We start from the raw sequence: 17,938 nt of genomic DNA, 5'->3' as shown, positions 1-17,938 counted from the left end.
GCCCTCTGAGGACCCCACTCAGGAAGGAGGTGATTGGCCTGACTTGTGCCTGCTTATGCTGCCCTTTTGGCATCTAGCCTGTATCCCATCAGACATAATAGGCGGCATGGCCAGTTAGGGCTGCTTTCCCCCAAAGCAGAGCTCAGACAGAGCAGGGGGAAATTTGTGCCCCTTGCTCAATAGCCACTGAACCACAGAATTGGGTGTTTTGTATCTGGCAGGGTAGTGAGCTTCCTGTCACTGGGAGCATTTAAGCAGAGGCTAGATATTATAGTGGGATACTATGGCTGAGAAACTCACTATCGGCTTGTTAGTGTGTATCTGCCTCCATGTTGTAACCAGGATTGGGGGGATGGGAATATATTCTGTGGCCCAAGATGGAGAAAGCCACATGGCCCACGAAAGCTTTGAAGCCAAGACCTCTGTCTAGTTAGCACAGAGCTGTAGCCGACTGGGCTAATAAGCAGTTCCGTGGCAGCCGTTTTTCCATCAAACGCATATGCTGTTTCCTGACTTCTTAACGCAGCATGCTATTTATACCAGTAGATCCATTCATTCTTAATGAGCCACAGTTGTGGATTGTAAAATGTTTTATTTTCAGACAGGATTGCTCACTGCCCAGAGCCAGCTGTTGCTGTGCTGCCTTCCTTCTTTCCCTGTTCCTGAGAAATTAGCCTTTCTGAAGCTCTGCAAAGCCCTCAGCTGCCCTCTCCCACCCACCCCCACTCACCCCCAGTGTTTCCCCAGCAGACTCTGGACTTGCCATTTCTGTCACATCAGCCTGCAGAGAGTACACAAACTTCCTGCAGCCTTAGGAGCAGCTGGGAGTGTGTGTTGTGTGCAGGGTGGCCAGGCTGGCTGAGGCTTGGAGAAATCAGAGCAGAGCGGGAGGGCTTCCATGTTGGGAGGTGGGATGCCATCTGTCCTTGGAGGGTTGGACATTTGTCGGTATTATAGGCCACAAACTGTGAGAGCAGTGACTTGATCTGCTCACTGCTTTCAATTAATTGACAACTTTTTAAAATGTGGAGAATTGGCATTTAAAAGAATATGGGGGTTCTGGCTTCCTTTGTGAAAAGCAGAAGGTCTGCCAGTATACCACCCCTCCCTGGAAAAATCAGACTGACTAAATAGCAGCTTCCCCCTTTCCCACAGGGCTTGCGGTCTCTGGTTTGCCACAGTCCCCACCCCTCCCTAGTGTCAGTGACACTCATTGATCATACCCTTCCAGGCCTATTAAGAAGAAAGTAAAATAATTCTTGTTTCCACATCCCTTGAAAAGAGAGAGAATAAAAGTTCGACCAACAGGGATACTTGTTGCAAAAAGAGTGGGCACACTTCTCTGTGAAAGTAAACGATGCCCATATCCCGCCCACCTCACTCGCTGACCCTTCCACCTGACCAGTGGAAGACAGAAGCCTAACCATGTCCCATCTGTGTGTCCCTACTCCTGATTTTGACCCCACAAATCTTGCCCATAGTGGCTCTGTGCCTTCTGCGGAGGTGACCCATCACCATCACCTCTAGGGCCTGGAGATCTCGTGTATTTTAACAGAGAAGCCCCGGGCAGGAAAACTTCAGTTTTTGAAAGTCCTTCTTCTTCTCTGGGCCTTGGTTTCCCCCATGAGTAGGATGGGGATAGGGGGCTGGGACAGAGAGTCTGTTACCTGGCGGCTTTCATATCTTACAGTCCCATAGCCAAGGGGATGAAACTTGAGGGAGGAATTTCAGGCAGGCAGCAAAGCAGCTCCCAGATCATACTCTGAGGCTGACTCTACTGGGAAAAGCAGCTGCATTTGAGCATTGGCCCCGCCCTCCGCGCACACACACGCGCGCGCACACACACACACACACACACACACACACACACTCAGTCCTGGTACGTGCTACCAATGAAATCCCATCAAACCCCCCCAGCACACCCTCCACCCCCACCCCTGCCCATTGTGCTTGTGGTGTTTGCTACTTAGCGAACACTAAGTGCTTATGAACTGAACATTGCTTTCAAAGTCCTATCCCTGAGATTATCTCTTATGTTTAACTATCACCTTTGTCTCCGATCCTTTTACTCCCTGTGTGGGTTCTAGAGTCTTGGGGAGCTGGAAGTACCTGGGATATATATATATATATATATATATATATATATATATATATATATATGTAAAGATAGGAGAACTACCAAATATACACACAGACATGTGAGTCAGAAAGGACTGTTTAGAGGGGAGGGAGAGGCTGTCTGAACCATGTGAAAAGGGGCTATGTGTCCAGCGTGGAACCAATGGGTAAACCCATTGATTCAGGTCTTCATAGCGCTGCTCGGGTCCAGAAAATAAATGAAGAGAAAAGTCATAGACAGGCAGCCCTGTCATGGCTCCTGCCCGCCATTTGAGAAACTGAATGCTGTCCATCCCGCCAGAGGCAGGAGAATGGGTTGGAGATGCCTGAGCCCCAACGACTGTCAGTCAGTTGTTGGTCTTCTTGTGTGGCCGTCGTTCTGCCTGGCGCAGCTGAGGGCCAACTGTTTGCCTTTTGGTCTGCGCGGGTAAAGAAGCCGGCCTCAGGCCTCAGTGCTGAATGGGCAAGGAAAAACAGCAACATTGGTAGGTAGCTGCCGTAGACTGCATGGTTGCTCGTTGCAGGCTGTGCCAGGTGCTGTGCCGCCGTTATTTCGGGTCATCTCCCAACAACCTGTAATGGGGGGTCCACAACTCTTGTCCCATTTTATAGAAATGGAAACTAAGGCATGAAGAGGTCAAATAACGTATACTGGAATCTTGGTGCAGACAGAAAGAGAAACCTCGCGGCATTTGGGACACTCGGCCCTTCCCCTAAATCCCAGGGAAATAGAGGCCTAGTAGCATCTTGTGTGGCTGCATTGTGAAGGAGAAGCCCATGCATGCTAATTTGTCTTGACCTTCGGAGTCCTTGGTGAAGCCAAACACTAGCCTGATGCCAATGGGTGTGAATGGAGGGGCCACCCCCAAAACAGAAGATCTGAGCTTTAGGGAACTGTCCGTGCCCCAGAGCCCTCCTGCCTGTCCTGATTGTCCTCGCTGCTCAGGGATTGACTTCCCCTGAGCAGGAGGCCCTCATTAGCCACACCACGGAAGTCAGGGGCATGGCTGTGGCTTCGAATTTGCCCACACCTGCTCACAGCCTTAGCTGATTGGTTGATTCTAGCTGTAAGGTGAGGTCTGGGGGCTCCTTGTCCCTGGTCTGAGCTGAAATAAGAAAGCAGGGCCCAACCAGCCTCTGGCTTTGGTTTAGCCAACGTGTGCAAAGCTCCTGCCAAGTGCTAGGCCTGCACTGGGCTCTGCCTTGTACAGAAAAGTACACCCTCACCGGCCGCTAACGTGTCTCAGCAAGTAAATCTACAACTTAATTTCCCCTACTTTAGATTTTTCGGCCTTTGGGGACCTGGGTACAGTGAATAAATCTGGGCCTGCCTGCCCTGTCTGATGCTAGTAAAGCCCTCAGAGATAACAGTGCTCCACTCAGCTCAGCCGCTCCCTCCAGGGGCCTCCTGTCCATCATGGGGTAAAGGCCAGCTGTGCAGATGGGGGGGGGAGCAAATTGATTTCCCACTGCTGGTCCAGGAGCGTCAGCAGAGGCTGGGAAGGTCTGTGTGCTTGGTGATTTCCACACAGGAGGGAGGGGCCAGGCTTCCCCTGCCTTGGTTGCCCCCCCGCGTCTGTATGGGGTCCAGGCAAAGCCAGCAGCCCATCCCCACACCCCAGCTCTGAGCACAGACCCCACCTGCCTGAACTGGGCTGAGATTCCAGCCCAAGTGAGGGAACCTGATGGACAAACCTAGAGGCCAAGAAAGCTGGACCCTGAGGGCATGTGACAGAGAAGCCTACAGGAAAGGAGACAGAGGCCCAGAGACAGACAGACAGAGATGTAGAAAGACAAGACAGGTAAATGAGAGAAACTGACAAAAACAAAGAGGAACCCAGAGATGAACCCAAGAAGACTCAGAACACACAGACACACACACACACAAATACACACACACACGAAAGAGGGAACGATAGAGAAGCAAAGGCAGAGATTTAAAAAAAAAAAAAAAAAAAAAAAAAAACATCAGCAACAGAAGCACAAAGTGACGAAAGACAAGGACCTTGGGACACAGAGACAGAGAAGGAAAGAGAGAGAGCTAAAGTCAAGGAACTAACGAGGGCACATTTTGCATCCCAGCAAAGAGGTGGGCAGGAGATATGCACTCGCTTGGTTTCATCTCTGCTATAAGTCAGAAACAACAATCTGCCAGAGAGAAACAGTGCAGAGCACACCCAAGCCACACCAGCCTCTCGTCCCCCACTAAGTGCCTGAGCCTGGAGCCTTTCTCCAGAGCCAGCAGGGCTGTTCTGGGCCCAGAGAAGCCCGCTGCCTGGCTTTTGCTATTCCTGTTCTCTGTCAGGGATACCAAGCCCACCCCAGCATTTCTATCTATAAATCCTGCCCATCTTTAAATTCCATCTCTTCCAGGAAGCCCTCCCTGACTTGCCCTCTCCCTGAACACTCGTGGGCTCTCCTTCAGAGTATCATGTTCTCTCTGAGGGGACCTATTCTTATCTTCCATCCATCTATTTCCTGTTCTCTCTGGAGCTCCTCAAGCAAGGGCAGGACCACAGGATTTCGGTGCTGGTGACCATAGCGCTATTGATTTGAGGATTTGTCTTCATTATCCGGTGCCTCCTGTCTGTGAGCCTAAAGCAGGGAGTTAATTAAAATCAATGGCGAATGAAAAAACAAGTACAGGAAACCCTCCACTCCCCAGCTCTCAGTTCCCAGCCTGCTCTGGGCTATCCCTGCTGATGTCCCTGTGGCAGCCTGGAAGGGGGACCAAGGAAAGAGGGCTCCCCAGGTGCCACACCCTCACCCTGCCCTCTTAGGTGGTCCTCTGACTGTCCCTACCTCACAGATAAGGAGATGAGGCTCAGGGTGGTCAGGCAGCTGGCAAGTAGAGGTCACCTAGTTCTCCCAACACCAGGGCCCAGGACGGAGGGAGGCTCTGAGCCTCTCTGGCCGCCACTGGGCCCATCTCTATAAGGACAGGCTCCCTGGCTTTGGGGCCACTTTTCTACTTGTCCAGGCCCTGACTCCCCAGGGCCCAGAAGAGTTTCCAAAACAAAGGAAGAACCTGTTCCTCTGGCCGTGCCTCAGCTTGGGTTTGGAAGAAGAGCAGGTTCTGTGTGAACAGTGCTCCCCACACCAGGGCCCACTCATCCTGTGTCCATGGCAACCAGCCTCTGACAACCCCTCCCCCCATGAGTCTGTCCCTGGCTCAGGCTGAGGCCACCGGCAGCCTGGCTCCTCCCACTCGAGTGTCCTTCAGGGGGAGGTTGTGAGGAGGCGCCTGCTTGGTGGAAAGCCCTACGCTTCTGGAGCGGGCTGACCACCGTCCAGGCCTCTTGTCTCTGCACAGTGCTGTGTCCTCTCCTGGGGATAGGTTTTCAGAAAGCAGTCAACATGTATGTACTGAGTGGCGGCTTGGCCCAAGGCCCAGTTGGGGGCTGAGGGAAGGAGCCAGATGCTGGTTAAGACGGGGCCCTGCCCTCAGGTAGTTCTGGAAACAGTTGGGGAAGTGAAGGCAATTGTAGGAAAAGAAATGCAATGCCAGATGTGTCTGAGAGGTGCCAGAAGAGCTGCCCGGGCAGTCGTGGGGAGATTGAATGACAACCTGTCTCCCATCCTTCCCGGGGTGGGAGAGACTTTTCAGTAGAGGCACAATTCAGATGGGTTCCTGGAAGAGGAATTGGATTCGAATTTTTAAAAATACTTAAAGGCTGTATAGCTTTAAAACTTGCAATGCGTTTTGTCCTGCCTGATCTTACTGGATTGGTAGTTACTAATGTCCCCATTTTACACATGAGAAGATTGAGGTTCAGAAAGATGAAGGAGCATCCAGGGCAGAGCCATAACTCAACCCTAGATACTGGGAGTGAACAGAAATCTTTCTCTCCCACACTGAGACCCCTGCCTCTGACAGGAAAAAGGGCCCAGAGAGAACCCCCGAAAGGGTATGGAGGGGAGACACAGCAAGAACTGGTCTGCCTGGACGGGAGGACTTCTGAGGGAGCAGAGCTGTTAGGGTGAGCCTAGACCATGGGTCCCCTGCATACCAGGTGAGGAGGAAAGAACGGACAGGCCTGGGTTCAGATCCCAGCTTGGCCTTCAAACGGCCTCTGAAAGCATCTAGTGCCCTCAACATCCTATGAAGCACAATTTGGGAATCTAAGCTCCCTTGGGAAAGGTGAGTCCACCCTGTGAGATTGGCCCAAGCACCGAACACCGTGACCCCAGAGGTCAGCCCTGGGCCAGAATGTGGGCTATGAGTTCAGGACACCCCCTCAAGTAAAATAGCTCCCGTTTACCAAGCACCTACCATGTTCCAGATACTGCCTGTGTTACCTCTTTTAATGCTCACAACAACCCAGAAAAGCACCCATCATCCCCCATTTCGTGGGTGGACCTGCTGAGCACAGAGAGGTGAAGAAACTGGCCTAGAGTCACAGAGCTGGAAAGTAGCAGGGCCAGGACACAACCTGAGGCTGTCTGACTCAGAGCCAGTGCCTCTTCACCACCCCACATTTCCCTTTTGCTGCCACCAAATGGAGCCCCAGACTAGCAAGGCATCTCAGTAGGATTTCAGTCTGCCGGCCCGCCCCTCACCTGTCCCAATGGGGACAGCTCTGTGACTCTTCTGCGCAGCCGAGCCAGGTTGGTGGGCTGGGTAAGGCTAATTGGGGATGTCTATGCATTCCCCAGGGCCTTATCCTCTTTCCTTTACATTTAAAAAAAATTGTTTTTAGTATGCAAAATTTTCCACCATCTGCTTTGCTTTGGCAGAATGTTTGCTGAAAATATCTCTCTTCCTCTCTAATTCCCATAATTTCTGGGGGCTTTGGGAGCCTCCAAGCAGAGCAGCAGCAGCTCACAAGTGCCTCCCAAGTTCACAGACTGCCGGCTGTCCTGTGCCAGGCAGGCAGATGTTGTGTGGCCCAGAAGTCACATCTCCCCACCTTTCAACCAGAGAGGGGCATTGGGGTCTCTGCACTGACGGAACGAAGCTGACCTGAAGTTGAATCCTAGAATTTAGACCCAGCGTAGCTGTCCAGGTTGGCCTCTTTTTGTGTGTGATAAAACCCTGAGATGCCCAGAGCCACAAAGAGAGGTAATGACAGCAGAGCCAGGAAGCAGATCCCCCAAATCCCAGTGCAGGACTGTGAGGTCAAGTGGCCAGCATCATGCCAGTCCCCGGTGCCAGCCCAGGCAAGGTGTCTCCATAGGACAGCAACTGCCACACCTGTCCTTTCAGGCAGTCAGGAAAGACTTTCTGAAAGGGATGACTTCCCCCCACCTTTATGTGCCAAAAATCTGAGTTTCCATGGTGACAGTCAAATCGCAAATCCATCCAAGAGCGAGCCAGGGGAAGAAAAAAAAAAAAAAAAGTTGGCCTATCCCCAGAGAAGTGGGCATGGCTGGCACTGGGGCTGTCCACTGCTGAGGATGAAAGCTGAACAGAGTCGGGCAGCCCTTCTGGGGCCTGATGGCAAAATCTCAGGGATGCCAGGTCCTCAAGCAAATGGTCCATGGGCTCAGGCCACTGGAGGGGGAGGCTCTCCATCCTCCCTGCATCATGGCAAAGCTCAGGTGAATTCATTTGATGATGCTGCCTTCTTGGGGAGGCTCTTGGGACCAGTCTTCCCCTGGTGTTTTCCCGTCTTCAATCTGAAAAATTAGGCGTGGGCAGAATACAAGCACTCATCACCGAGCCATCCTAGCCTCAACCGTTGGGGAATGAGAGAGGGTAGAATCAGCGTTCAGATACACAGAGTGGTTGTTTTGGTTTTTTTTTTGAGGATGGAAGAGCAAGGGCCAAAAGATTTATGAGCCTAAAAGCTTTGTTAATAGACCTGGAAGATTTATGATCACAGCTGCTGTGCAGGGAGAAAGGTAGCGACGGCAATCGAATGGCAAATTAGCCAAGGTTTGGGTTGTACATTTGGAGAGGGAGGAAGAAGATAAACTTCTTCCTTTGCTGCGGGAGGAATATCTGGGTAAACAACGTTTGTGTTGCGCTGTATCCAGGGACATGCTCAGCAGTGTTTTCTTGGTGTGCGGCTGACTTCCTTTGGTTGTTTCTTTTGAGTGGGGTTTCTTAGAGCAGATTAGAAATGGAAATGGGTTTGCCCCCACAAAGCCCTCTATGCTGAGGGCCTGGCCCTAGCTCAGAATCCCAGACACGATGAGCAAAGATGCTTGAGCCGAGGAGGACGCATCCGAAAGGAATGGGTCTTGTCAGCTGGCTGGTTCTCTGCTCTCTGATGCCTTTGTGAGCTCATTGTCATCCGGGGCTACTCTCCCCTTTCACAGCTGTAGCCCTTTGGGGCCCATAAAAGGAGACAAAGAACAAGACAATTGACCATAACTGGGAGATTTTGTTTTTATTCTAAACCTTGCACAGCATAAGTACCACATAGGATCTAAGCAACGTGGCACCCGAGCCCGCCTCCAGGGTTGGTGTTTTGGACAAGACATACCTCTCACACCAGAAAGTGCTCTCCCAATGTAGCACAACACAATCTCCTTTCACTTTAAGCCCACGCCCATTCCCAACCTAATGCGGTGACCAGGTATGACAGATGACAAGAAGAGGGCGAGGGTGAAGAACTGACCTAGGACATCCTTTCTCATTGTCTCCTATTGAGTTCTTGGTATTTTGTGCCCTGTGGCACCTGCCCATTAGCACCAAAGGATCCAGGCATTATTTTAACCATAGAGCCCCATGTCCCCCCTGCTGCCCTGGCCTCATGTCCCCCCAGCCCCAGAATCACAAAGGTCTTGCATATCAAGCATGGGGGAGATAGAACATTCCAAGTGAGGAAGGATGCATAGATTATCCTTAATCATCTCTGCCAAAGAGATGGGGAAACCGGTGTGCAGATCAGTCACCACTCTCCACTGTTTAACAGGCTGCTGGACACACACACACACACACACACACACACACACACACACACACACACACACACACCTGCCCCCACTGCCGGGAGTGGGCAGGGAGGGCAGAATCCTCCCTGATTCCTTTTTAGCTGCCCAAGGGAGACACGGGGAGCCGCTTGCTGCCTTCTGCCCACCTCCCACTCCCTCTGTCTGGGGACCCACGGGGTTGGTGTTTAGTCAGTGAGTCAAAAAATATGTAAATGCTTATAAAACTGACGCCAATGAGGTCCCGTCTCAGTGGAATCATGATCAAAGAAATCCAGTCAGGGACCTGAAAAACAATTGCAAAGTAGTCAGACCTTTACTTGCATTTCTGAAATACTATGAAGGGGGCATATGGACCACCTGTCTTCATCCCAGTCTCCTTTTGATTCAACATCACAAAAGCCCAAGAAGCCAAGGCAGGACTCTTCCTGAGGGCAGGAGAAGGAAGGCAACAGAACAGAAAAGGCAGAATCCTTGAGAGACAGAGAAGGAAAAGCTTGGGAACAATCACATTACATCACTCTTGCCCCACCCACGGGGGTCAGGCCCTGCAGAAGGAGAAGCACACCAGCCTCGTTCCAGGTGCAGTTTGGCCCCTGCCCTCCAGGAGCTTTGTGTCCTGCTGGAGGAAACACACATAGACCAGGAAGCACAAAGTGGTGCAGTCATAGCAGAACGCACAGGGCATTCAGCCAGCCGAGCACAGGCAATGGGGAGGGCTTCCTGGAGGAGGTGGTGTTTGCCTGAGCCAGGAGAAGAGCGATGGGTAGGGCATTCTGGGCAGAGGGAAGTGAGTCATTGCAGGAGGTGCTGACTGCTAGTTTGGCAGCAGCTCCAAGCCGGTGGGACGAGAGGAGCCTGGAATAGGAGAGCAGGTAGCGTGAGATGAGGTAGGACAAGTAGACAAAGGGTTTGATCCTGTAGGTTACGGGGAGCCTTTGAAGACAGGTAACTGGGACTCATGTGTTAGCTGGAGCGTCCCCTGTGCAGGGCAGCAGTGGGGTGCGGGGGCGTTGCCTGCAGGTGGGGCCGAGTGGGAGGTTGTCATAGGAATCCAGGCTGGAGATAATGAGGCCTAGAGCTCAGCATTGATTCAGGAACCATTTAGGAGGTGAAACTGGCAGGACATAGGGATAAAGGAGAGGGTAGAGCCAGTTAGTCATCAGAGCTTCATGAAGCACCTACTGTGTGCCAGCCACTCTGCTGTGGAAGTACAGGGTCGAGAATATCTTAGAACTGAAATAGCAACCAGCTCTGGTTGCTTGGTCTGTGACTTGTTGACTCCTTTAGCCGGAAGGTGACACTGGCTGAATACATGAAGGCTTTCCAGAAGGCTCTAGATTCGGGTGGAAACTACATGGCATAGGTCCTGCCATTTCCCCTCCAATACCCACAGTGGATTTCCCTACCTGAGCAGGCTCTTCTTCCTGCTGGGCCTTAATGCGATCTCTGGATTCTCCTCTGCATGCTGCTCCAGAAGGGGCCTAGGGGATCATATGAAACCTCTTAACACCCTTGGTACGTAGAGATTGATTTTCTTTCCTATCTCATCTCCCACCAAATGGGTCCCTATGGCACAGCATCGTTCGACAGACTGAAGAAGATAATACTCAGTAGCTGCCTAGCACAGTACCTGGCAGAAAGTGTTCAATGCCTTCTAACCTCCCTCCGTGTCAGCATTTTGCATTCCCTGGACAAAACGCACTGACGCTTATCCCATCCTCTGACTTAGTCACCTGTGAGAGCTGCTTACCTGTCACTCGAAACCTTTCTGTGCAGTTGCACTTGTTATTATAATTATATCACGTAACTCAGTGTGATGTCAATTGATGAAAAGAGTCAGAAAAGACACAGAGTTGTCTCATTAAAAGTCTTGATAGAAGCCATTTGCTTTAAAAGCTATTGAATTAGGTATGGGCAGAGCAACTGTAAAAAAAAAAAAAAATGAGAGAGAAAAAATGGAAAAATAGAGAGTTCCGCCCTCATCTCGCTTTGCCCTTGGCTTTGAACTCTGCTCCAGTGTGAAGACCCTGAACCTCTGAATCACAGACAGCACAACGTGATACAGTGTAGGCAGGAAAGCCCGTGTGGGCCCAATCTCAAAGAAACACCCAAGCCCTGCATGAAAAGATTGGGGAATGGATGTACATTTCTGTGCTTAAAATTAAAATAGAATGTTCAACATGTGAATATATCCTGTATTATGACACCCACTGGTGATGAACCAGCCAAATATGGTTCCATTTAGTCCAGAAAAAAGGATTTCTATCATCGTGGGTGTTTACTGTGAGGGCTTGCGCTCCTCTCCTGTCTCCTGGGATTCCCACCTCATCAGCCTGGCTCCCTTTTGTATCCACCAGACCCCACTGTGAGCTACTGGATGAGCTGGGATGATAGCCCAAGCCTGCTGGACCCCAGTTCAGTTCTTCCGGTGGAATTGGAGTGGTTAGGAACACAGGCGGTGGATTAGCATCCTGGCTTCTGCCACGGTTAGAATCCTGGCTCCTCCACTTGCTACCTTGGAAAAGTGCCTCAGTTTCCTTGCCTGTAAAATGGGGACAATACTGTTTCCTATCTGACGGTGTTCTGAAGCATCAGTGAGTTAGCACGTTTGCCTGGAGCGTTCCATAAGGGTCAGTGAGGACCGGAATTGCCATGACTACAGAGCATTACCTGTGCCTTTCCATGTGGCCACCTACAAGCCTCAGCATTTGCACCTGCAGCAATGGGGATGGTGGACTCTCACCACAATGAGAGGCTTCTCATTCTGCCACAGGTTGGGGGTAACATATGGAGATGACTGGCCTAGGGGTGAGTCCTCCCTACTGGTGCTGATCACCCTGGGCCCGAGTCCCAGCCTTCTCACACTGGGACTCACCTTTCTGGCAGAGAGGAGTACCCTGCTGTCCCCACCCCGAGGCCATTGTTCCCATGCCCCGGACACAGGGCCAGCTGAGGTTTATGCCCCTTTGGCTTGGCAAGAGGGGAAGCCTGCCCTGGCCCTCTCTGTCCAAATGCCTACTGCTGGTGGCTGGTAGGAGTGACCTCCTGTGTTGGTGTCTGTTCTTTCCAGTGGTTTCCAGCGATAGTGACAGCGACTCAGATCTCAGCTCCTGCAGCCTGGAGGATAGACTCCCACCCACTGGGGTCAGAGACCTGAAAGGCGACAAAATCTGGGGGGAATCAGGTAAGCATGAGAAGCACACAGCTGCTTTCCAGAGCCCAGTGCAGGTGGCTTTGCTGCTTCCTTGGGCCAGTGTCTGCGGAGTTGTTCTAGACCAGGGAGGAGAAGTGGGCCTGGGGCTGGGATGACTATAAGCTAAAGTCTTAGCACCGCTGAGGAGCAGGCGGAAAGGAGGCTGTGGTGTGTGCGCAGGCGGGGAGGAGGGGAGGTCCAGCAGCCTCCCTGGCCCTCAGCCTGCACAGCTGGGCTTCTTCCTCAGCTCACTATGAGCGCCCGGATGAAATGTTTTCTTCGTGAATAATGAGACTGGGAAAGTCAGGTACAAAGTTCTCCGGACTAGCTCAGCTCTGCCATGAAACTGCAGTGGGACCCCAAATACATACTGTGACCTCTTGGGCCTCGGTTTCCTTCTATGTAGCACAAATGGGGTGAAACAGATGTTCTCCAAAGCTCCTTCTGAATTTAACATCTCTGAGCTCAGCTCTGTGACTCTGTCGTTTGAAAGAGAGTTAACTGGGGCCTTGAGGCTGGTGCAGAGAAGGCACCGGCATATGTTCCTCTCCTTTAAACACATGAAGGGCCTTCCCAGATGAAAGGACCAGCTCCATTCAGTTATTGAAAACACCAGCTTCTTTCAGAGTTACTCCAGAGGTTAGCAATGGGATATTTGAAAGACATTTTAGGGAGGCTGATTTCAGTACATAGAAAGCTTTATAATAACTGCCCCAAACTGGAATGAAATGCCTCAGGGTGCTGTCCTGGGACCAAGGCTGGGCAATCTCCTGCCAGAGCTGATAGGAAAGGAATTCCTGCAGGGGATGGCAGTTTTGGCTGGATCAGAAATGGCACATGCCTGGCACACGTACTTCCACGCCCACTCCTGTGTCCGTGGCAGACATTACTAGTTGATCATGATATGCTTTCCCACAGAGCCTGATGCAGCCTCAGAATGAATGTTCATCAGTGCAGTTTTCCAGGTGGTCAATATCAATAGGTGAAGATGATGTAAGAGATGAAAACTGTCCCTGGACTACATGATCTCTTAGGCCCCTCAGGTTAAAGAGGTTGTCTTAAGAAAGTGTAAAGGAAACTTACCTGCCAGCTTTGGTTTCCAGGGCAGGTTCTACATTCCCCTCCTTTCCGTTATCACCATAGCTCTTGAATCTTCCCTTCACACCAACTCTCAGCTATGACCACGTGGGTCTAGAGGATAGGAAAAGATGGAGTGCAGGCCCCACGTCCGCCCTCTTGGCCAGGCAAGGACTAACAGCCATATTTGAGTGAGGATCCTTTAGTTAGGAAAGGCATCAATGAATAATCCCATTGAGTTTACCAAAATATATACCCTCCCCTGACACACACCCTCATTCTGTGAGGGCAAGAAAAATTCCTCCTCACTGCTGATTTTCATGTTGGTGACTTTACTTGTTCCTTAGTGAAACGACGTGAAGTCCCACTTGGTGGCCTTTACATATCGTGGACCAGTCAGCGGTGGCCAGAGGGTAGGGTCATGCTAGAACATGACAGCCACTTGGGGGCAGGAAGTGGCGGTTCCCAGGATAAGGGGCTCTGAGCAGACAGTCCCATAGACACCCATCACAAATCCAAATGAGAAGGCTTTACATCAGCTCCTTGACAGGCTGAGATCATCCTGTCTCAGTTTAAGGTCCTAAGGGCCCAGCATTGAATCATTCAGGCCTACACATGGTCTCTTGCAGGTGGCAGTGTGGAGTCCCCCAAGATGGCACTCACTCGCCCACCCAGCCACCTCTCAGGGAGCCAGAGCAGCCTGGCCAGTGAGATCGGGACAGGCCCTACAGACCCACAGAGAGGTACCCCACCCTGGCCGGACCCAAAGGGCCCCAGTGAGTACCCAGCGGCTGCTTCCTACCCCTTGACCTCCTCTCCCTCTTCTGCTCCCCCTCTCCCAGGGCCCTTCTCTCTCACTCGACCCTCCCAAACTGGAAAGTGATAGATGAAGCTTTCAATTCTCTATGTTAACTGAGTGCTGTGCAGGCAGTGAAGGAACAGAGGTGAGCCAGACCCCACCCCTGCCTGCAATGAACAGAGGGGAACCCAAAATAATAATGGAAACCATCCCTATTCCTTCTCAGTAATTGTAACAATGCTTGTTACCATCCTCAGCTTTATAAAATGTGTAATCTTTCAAAGCCTTTCCCCATCTCAATAACAGTCCCAGTAACTCCCGTTTCAAGAGCACCCACAATGAGCGAGGCAATCCAGTCCTCACCAAGCCCCATCACGTACTTGGGCTGGGGATGGTGGAGAGCAGTCCTTGACCTCCAGAATCCTACCATGTGGCTGAGGAAGCTGAGTCTATACCCGAAACAGCCCAGGCTAGGCCAGGCCCAAATCAGAGGGAGAATTCGAGACCACTGGAGCTCGTGGCATTAGAGCCTAGCCTGCCCATATACTGCCAAGGTCAACTTTTATTCTATCGGAGGAGTAGGCAGGAGGCTTATTAGCCCCATTTGATGGGTGTGGAAACCAAGGGCAAAAATCCAAGCTCCCATTGCCCCCCCAAGCCCACTGTCCGTGCTCGGCCAGCTTGGGAGTCACATTGGGGGTGGGGGTGGGGATGCGGAGGCCTCTTCACAGTCAAACCAGGGAACATTGTGCAAATGATGTTCAGCCCCTGGTCTCCTTCAAGAAAGAAGCCCCAGCTGGAATTGGTGCCTCCAGGGCCATAGGACCCACGGCACGCCTGGTGCACGTGTGGGTCTGCACAGCCGCTGGTCTCCAGTGCGTTAGTTGCAGGAGCCTGGGTGCACTGGCAGCCACCCCCCAGAAATCCACGCGGGAGCTCTGGCCCGCTCCCCACTCCCCACCCTCCCTCCTTTCCCTTCCCCTCCACCTCACCTCCTCCCCCTTCCCCATCTAAGTGTTCCTCAGAAGCTGCAGGGCAGGGCATAAAGAGACACAGCAAGTGGGCAGGTCTCAGGGAGAGGGGGGTCCCTCTCCCCTCCCTCTAGCCTCCTGAAATCCTCCGCAGGGGACAGTTTAGAATCAAGCAGGCCTGAGTTTTAGTCCCAGCCCTGCCACCCATAGCCATGCGAACTGGGGCACACCGTTTCACTCAATACGAAATTGCATTTTTATAGGTCAAAAATAATCGAACGTTGGCCATTCAATATGATTCAACCTAATAATTGATCTCTCTGCGCCCAGTTCCATGGTCGCTAAACTGTAGACCCCATCACGCCCCTCACGGGATTGCAGGGAGGATAAAATAAGATGCAGCACACTGTGGACTGCCTACCTGAGTACTAAGTCTTAGGAAATGTCCAGTAATGAAGGGGGAGGCTGTGTGGCCAGTACATAGAAAGGATTCCCGCACTTAAGAAATAACTTTAAAAAGATTGGCCCAAAGGAAAGCTTTATATTCCCGTGTCCGTGTTTTCCTTCTGGCATCGAAGGTCAGCTGTGTTGATTATCCCAGGTTTCACTGGACACCCTGAAGCACGGTGAGCAGATGACTTACCTACGATGACGCAGCAAAGGGGAGCAGCCCTCTGCCCAGGGCGCCAGCCCCCAGCTCTCCCCGGCATCCCCTGGTTAGTTTCAGAAAGCGAAACTGCCTTCCCTGCCATCGCCTCCATTTCACTCCCAGAGGTCAAGCTGTCGCCAGGGAGGGACCCTGCCTCTGTGCACCCTATAATGACCTTTTTTTTCTCTCCCCCAAAGGCAAAGGGCACAGCTGGGGGAGTCCCCACTGCTGATGTGGCCTCTGAGGATCCCCTCTGCCTGCCCTGAGCAGAGACCCGTTTGGTGCGCGGAGCAGATTTCTCCGTGGAAGAGTTAGAGGGAGAGAGAGGGAACGCAGGCGCTGGAGCCAGAGCCCTGACATACAACCCTGACAGATGTGACCTCTGATTCAACAAACCAGTGTTTGGAGGGCTGCATTCCCTCACCCAGTGCCTTTCTGAACCCCTTCTCCCTTGGGAGCCATCCTCATCGCCGTCCCCAGCCATTCCACTCAGCCATGACCTTTATTTATTGTCCTCCCCTACCCTGTATGTAAGTTGGCTCTTGTCTGAGGTTGGGCAGGAAGGGCCTTCAGACCCACCCTGTGGGCCCCCCACCCATGTGCACTGAAGTTTCAGAGAGCACCAGGCAGGCGTTCTCCATGTTTGTATTAATGGAAGTAGAAATCCAACCAGGAGCATTATTCTTCAAAGCCGAGCTTGGCCCCAAGAGAGCGTGGTGGAGCCCAGAGCAGGTGGGGTGAGAGACTGACTCCCTCACCCTCTGCCTGCAACTCCTGGGAGTGGGGGCAGCACCCTCCCCTCACTCAGGGCTGGCCCAGGAGCTGCTGTTGAAACCTGGCTCTTTGTTGTTTCTTGAAACCCCTCTATTGGCCTCCCGGGGTTTTGTTCAGCCTCTCCCCTGCTTGTGGAGCTGAGAAGGGGTCTGGTGAAGACTGTAAATTCACTCATTGAATATCAGCCTTCCGCCAAGTCCCCAGCTGGGGCACGAGGCTCCCCTAAGCCATTAATTCATTTCTCTTCAATAGGTTCGTTGTTGGCATGAAAAATACTTAATTCAAAGCATGGGCAAATGCTTCTGGAATACCCTTCCCTGAAGAGAGAACACGCGTGTGTGTGTGTGTGTGTGTGTCTGTGTGTGTGTGTGTGTGTGTGTCTGTGTCTGCACCCTCCCATCCTTCTTGTTCTCCCACTGCCCCCACCACCCTGTCCTCAAAGGGCCTTCCTTTCTCCAGGCTCTCGGGCCCCCACCATTAGCTTTTTTTGCCCTTGCTACTGGCAGACGGTGAAAAAAAGCTCCCTGCTTCCCTAGGACAAGTTATGTTTCAGAATAAAAATAAAGATTAGGATTTGCATTGAGCCAGTGTGTTGATAAAAAGACCACAATCACTTGTGTTTCTGAGATGGATCAGTAAAGAAATGGATGGAAACAAATGTGATACACTGATTGCTGGAACATTTCCTAAGCTGCAGTGAAAGGAATGAGCTGGGTCTGTGTGTGTTAAGAGCTCACAAATCTAAAAAAAAAAAAACAACTCACAAATCTAACATTGAATGGAAAAAGCAAGGCCATCTATGTAAAAAAAAAAAAAAATTAAGTATACATACAAATAATCCAAATGAGTGATACAAACATCTGTACATGTGTAAAAAATGTTTATGAAATGAACAAGGACTTCTGATTAAATATGGTGAACTGAATACATTTGTATTTCCTCTGCCCCCAAAACCTCGCTAAAATGACATAAAGGAATGAAAATAGCATTAACCACAAAGACAACAAGATAGGAGAGGAGATGGCAGCAGATAAGAGAGGTCTGAAAACTTTGAAAAATGGAAGAATATAACTTGTGTAGTGCCAGCTTTCACTACTCCCCAAAATGTCTGTAAGAGAGAAAGCCAACGGTGAACACGCCCATTTGCTCTGCAGAACGCTCAGAACTTGGAGGGACGTTCAGGATGGGTGTGAAAATAGTATTGGTTCGCCTGTGATTGCCCTGCCTTTCCCTGACCCTGGTAGAAGACAGGGTTGAACTAGAAAAATTCTGGATTGAGGACCCTAAGCCCAGCCAAAGGCTGGGGTGAGGCAATGGTTAATGGGGAGCCCCTCAGCCCTCTTCCCCTGCTAACAGCTGGGCCTATTCTCCATCCACCCTCCTCCCCAAAGCAGGACATTATTGAATGTCTCTGGGAAACTGACCAAAGGAAAAAAATCGACAGATCCTAACGTTGGTAATTCCCCTGTCTCTGC

General features: G+C 51.4%; 1 protein-coding gene across 8 annotated transcripts in view; it reads left to right on the top strand.

Moving 5' to 3' along the window:
* RPH3AL (rabphilin 3A like (without C2 domains)) overlaps positions 1-17,046 on the top strand; it is a 138,819-nt gene extending 121,773 nt beyond the window's left edge. For 7 of the 8 annotated variants that reach the window (XM_074320074.2, XM_019739550.3, XM_074320073.2 and 4 more), the window contains 3 exons: positions 12,071-12,184; positions 13,900-14,046; positions 15,887-17,046. In XM_074320074.2, the coding sequence (XP_074176175.2) occupies positions 12,071-12,184; positions 13,900-14,046; positions 15,887-15,921 (296 nt within the window). In that variant the 3' untranslated portion in view covers positions 15,922-17,046. The remainder of the gene's footprint in view (positions 1-12,070; positions 12,185-13,899; positions 14,047-15,886) is intronic. The other variant, XM_074320069.2, reaches the window with a different exon arrangement.
* Positions 17,047-17,938: the final 892 nt, after the last annotated feature.

Source organism: Rhinolophus sinicus, chromosome 12, assembly GCF_057876585.1.
Source record: "Rhinolophus sinicus isolate RSI-liver-muscle chromosome 12, RSI-T2T, whole genome shotgun sequence".
Taxonomy (NCBI): domain Eukaryota; kingdom Metazoa; phylum Chordata; class Mammalia; order Chiroptera; family Rhinolophidae; genus Rhinolophus; species Rhinolophus sinicus.
This window is presented reverse-complemented; position numbering and strand designations above follow the sequence as displayed.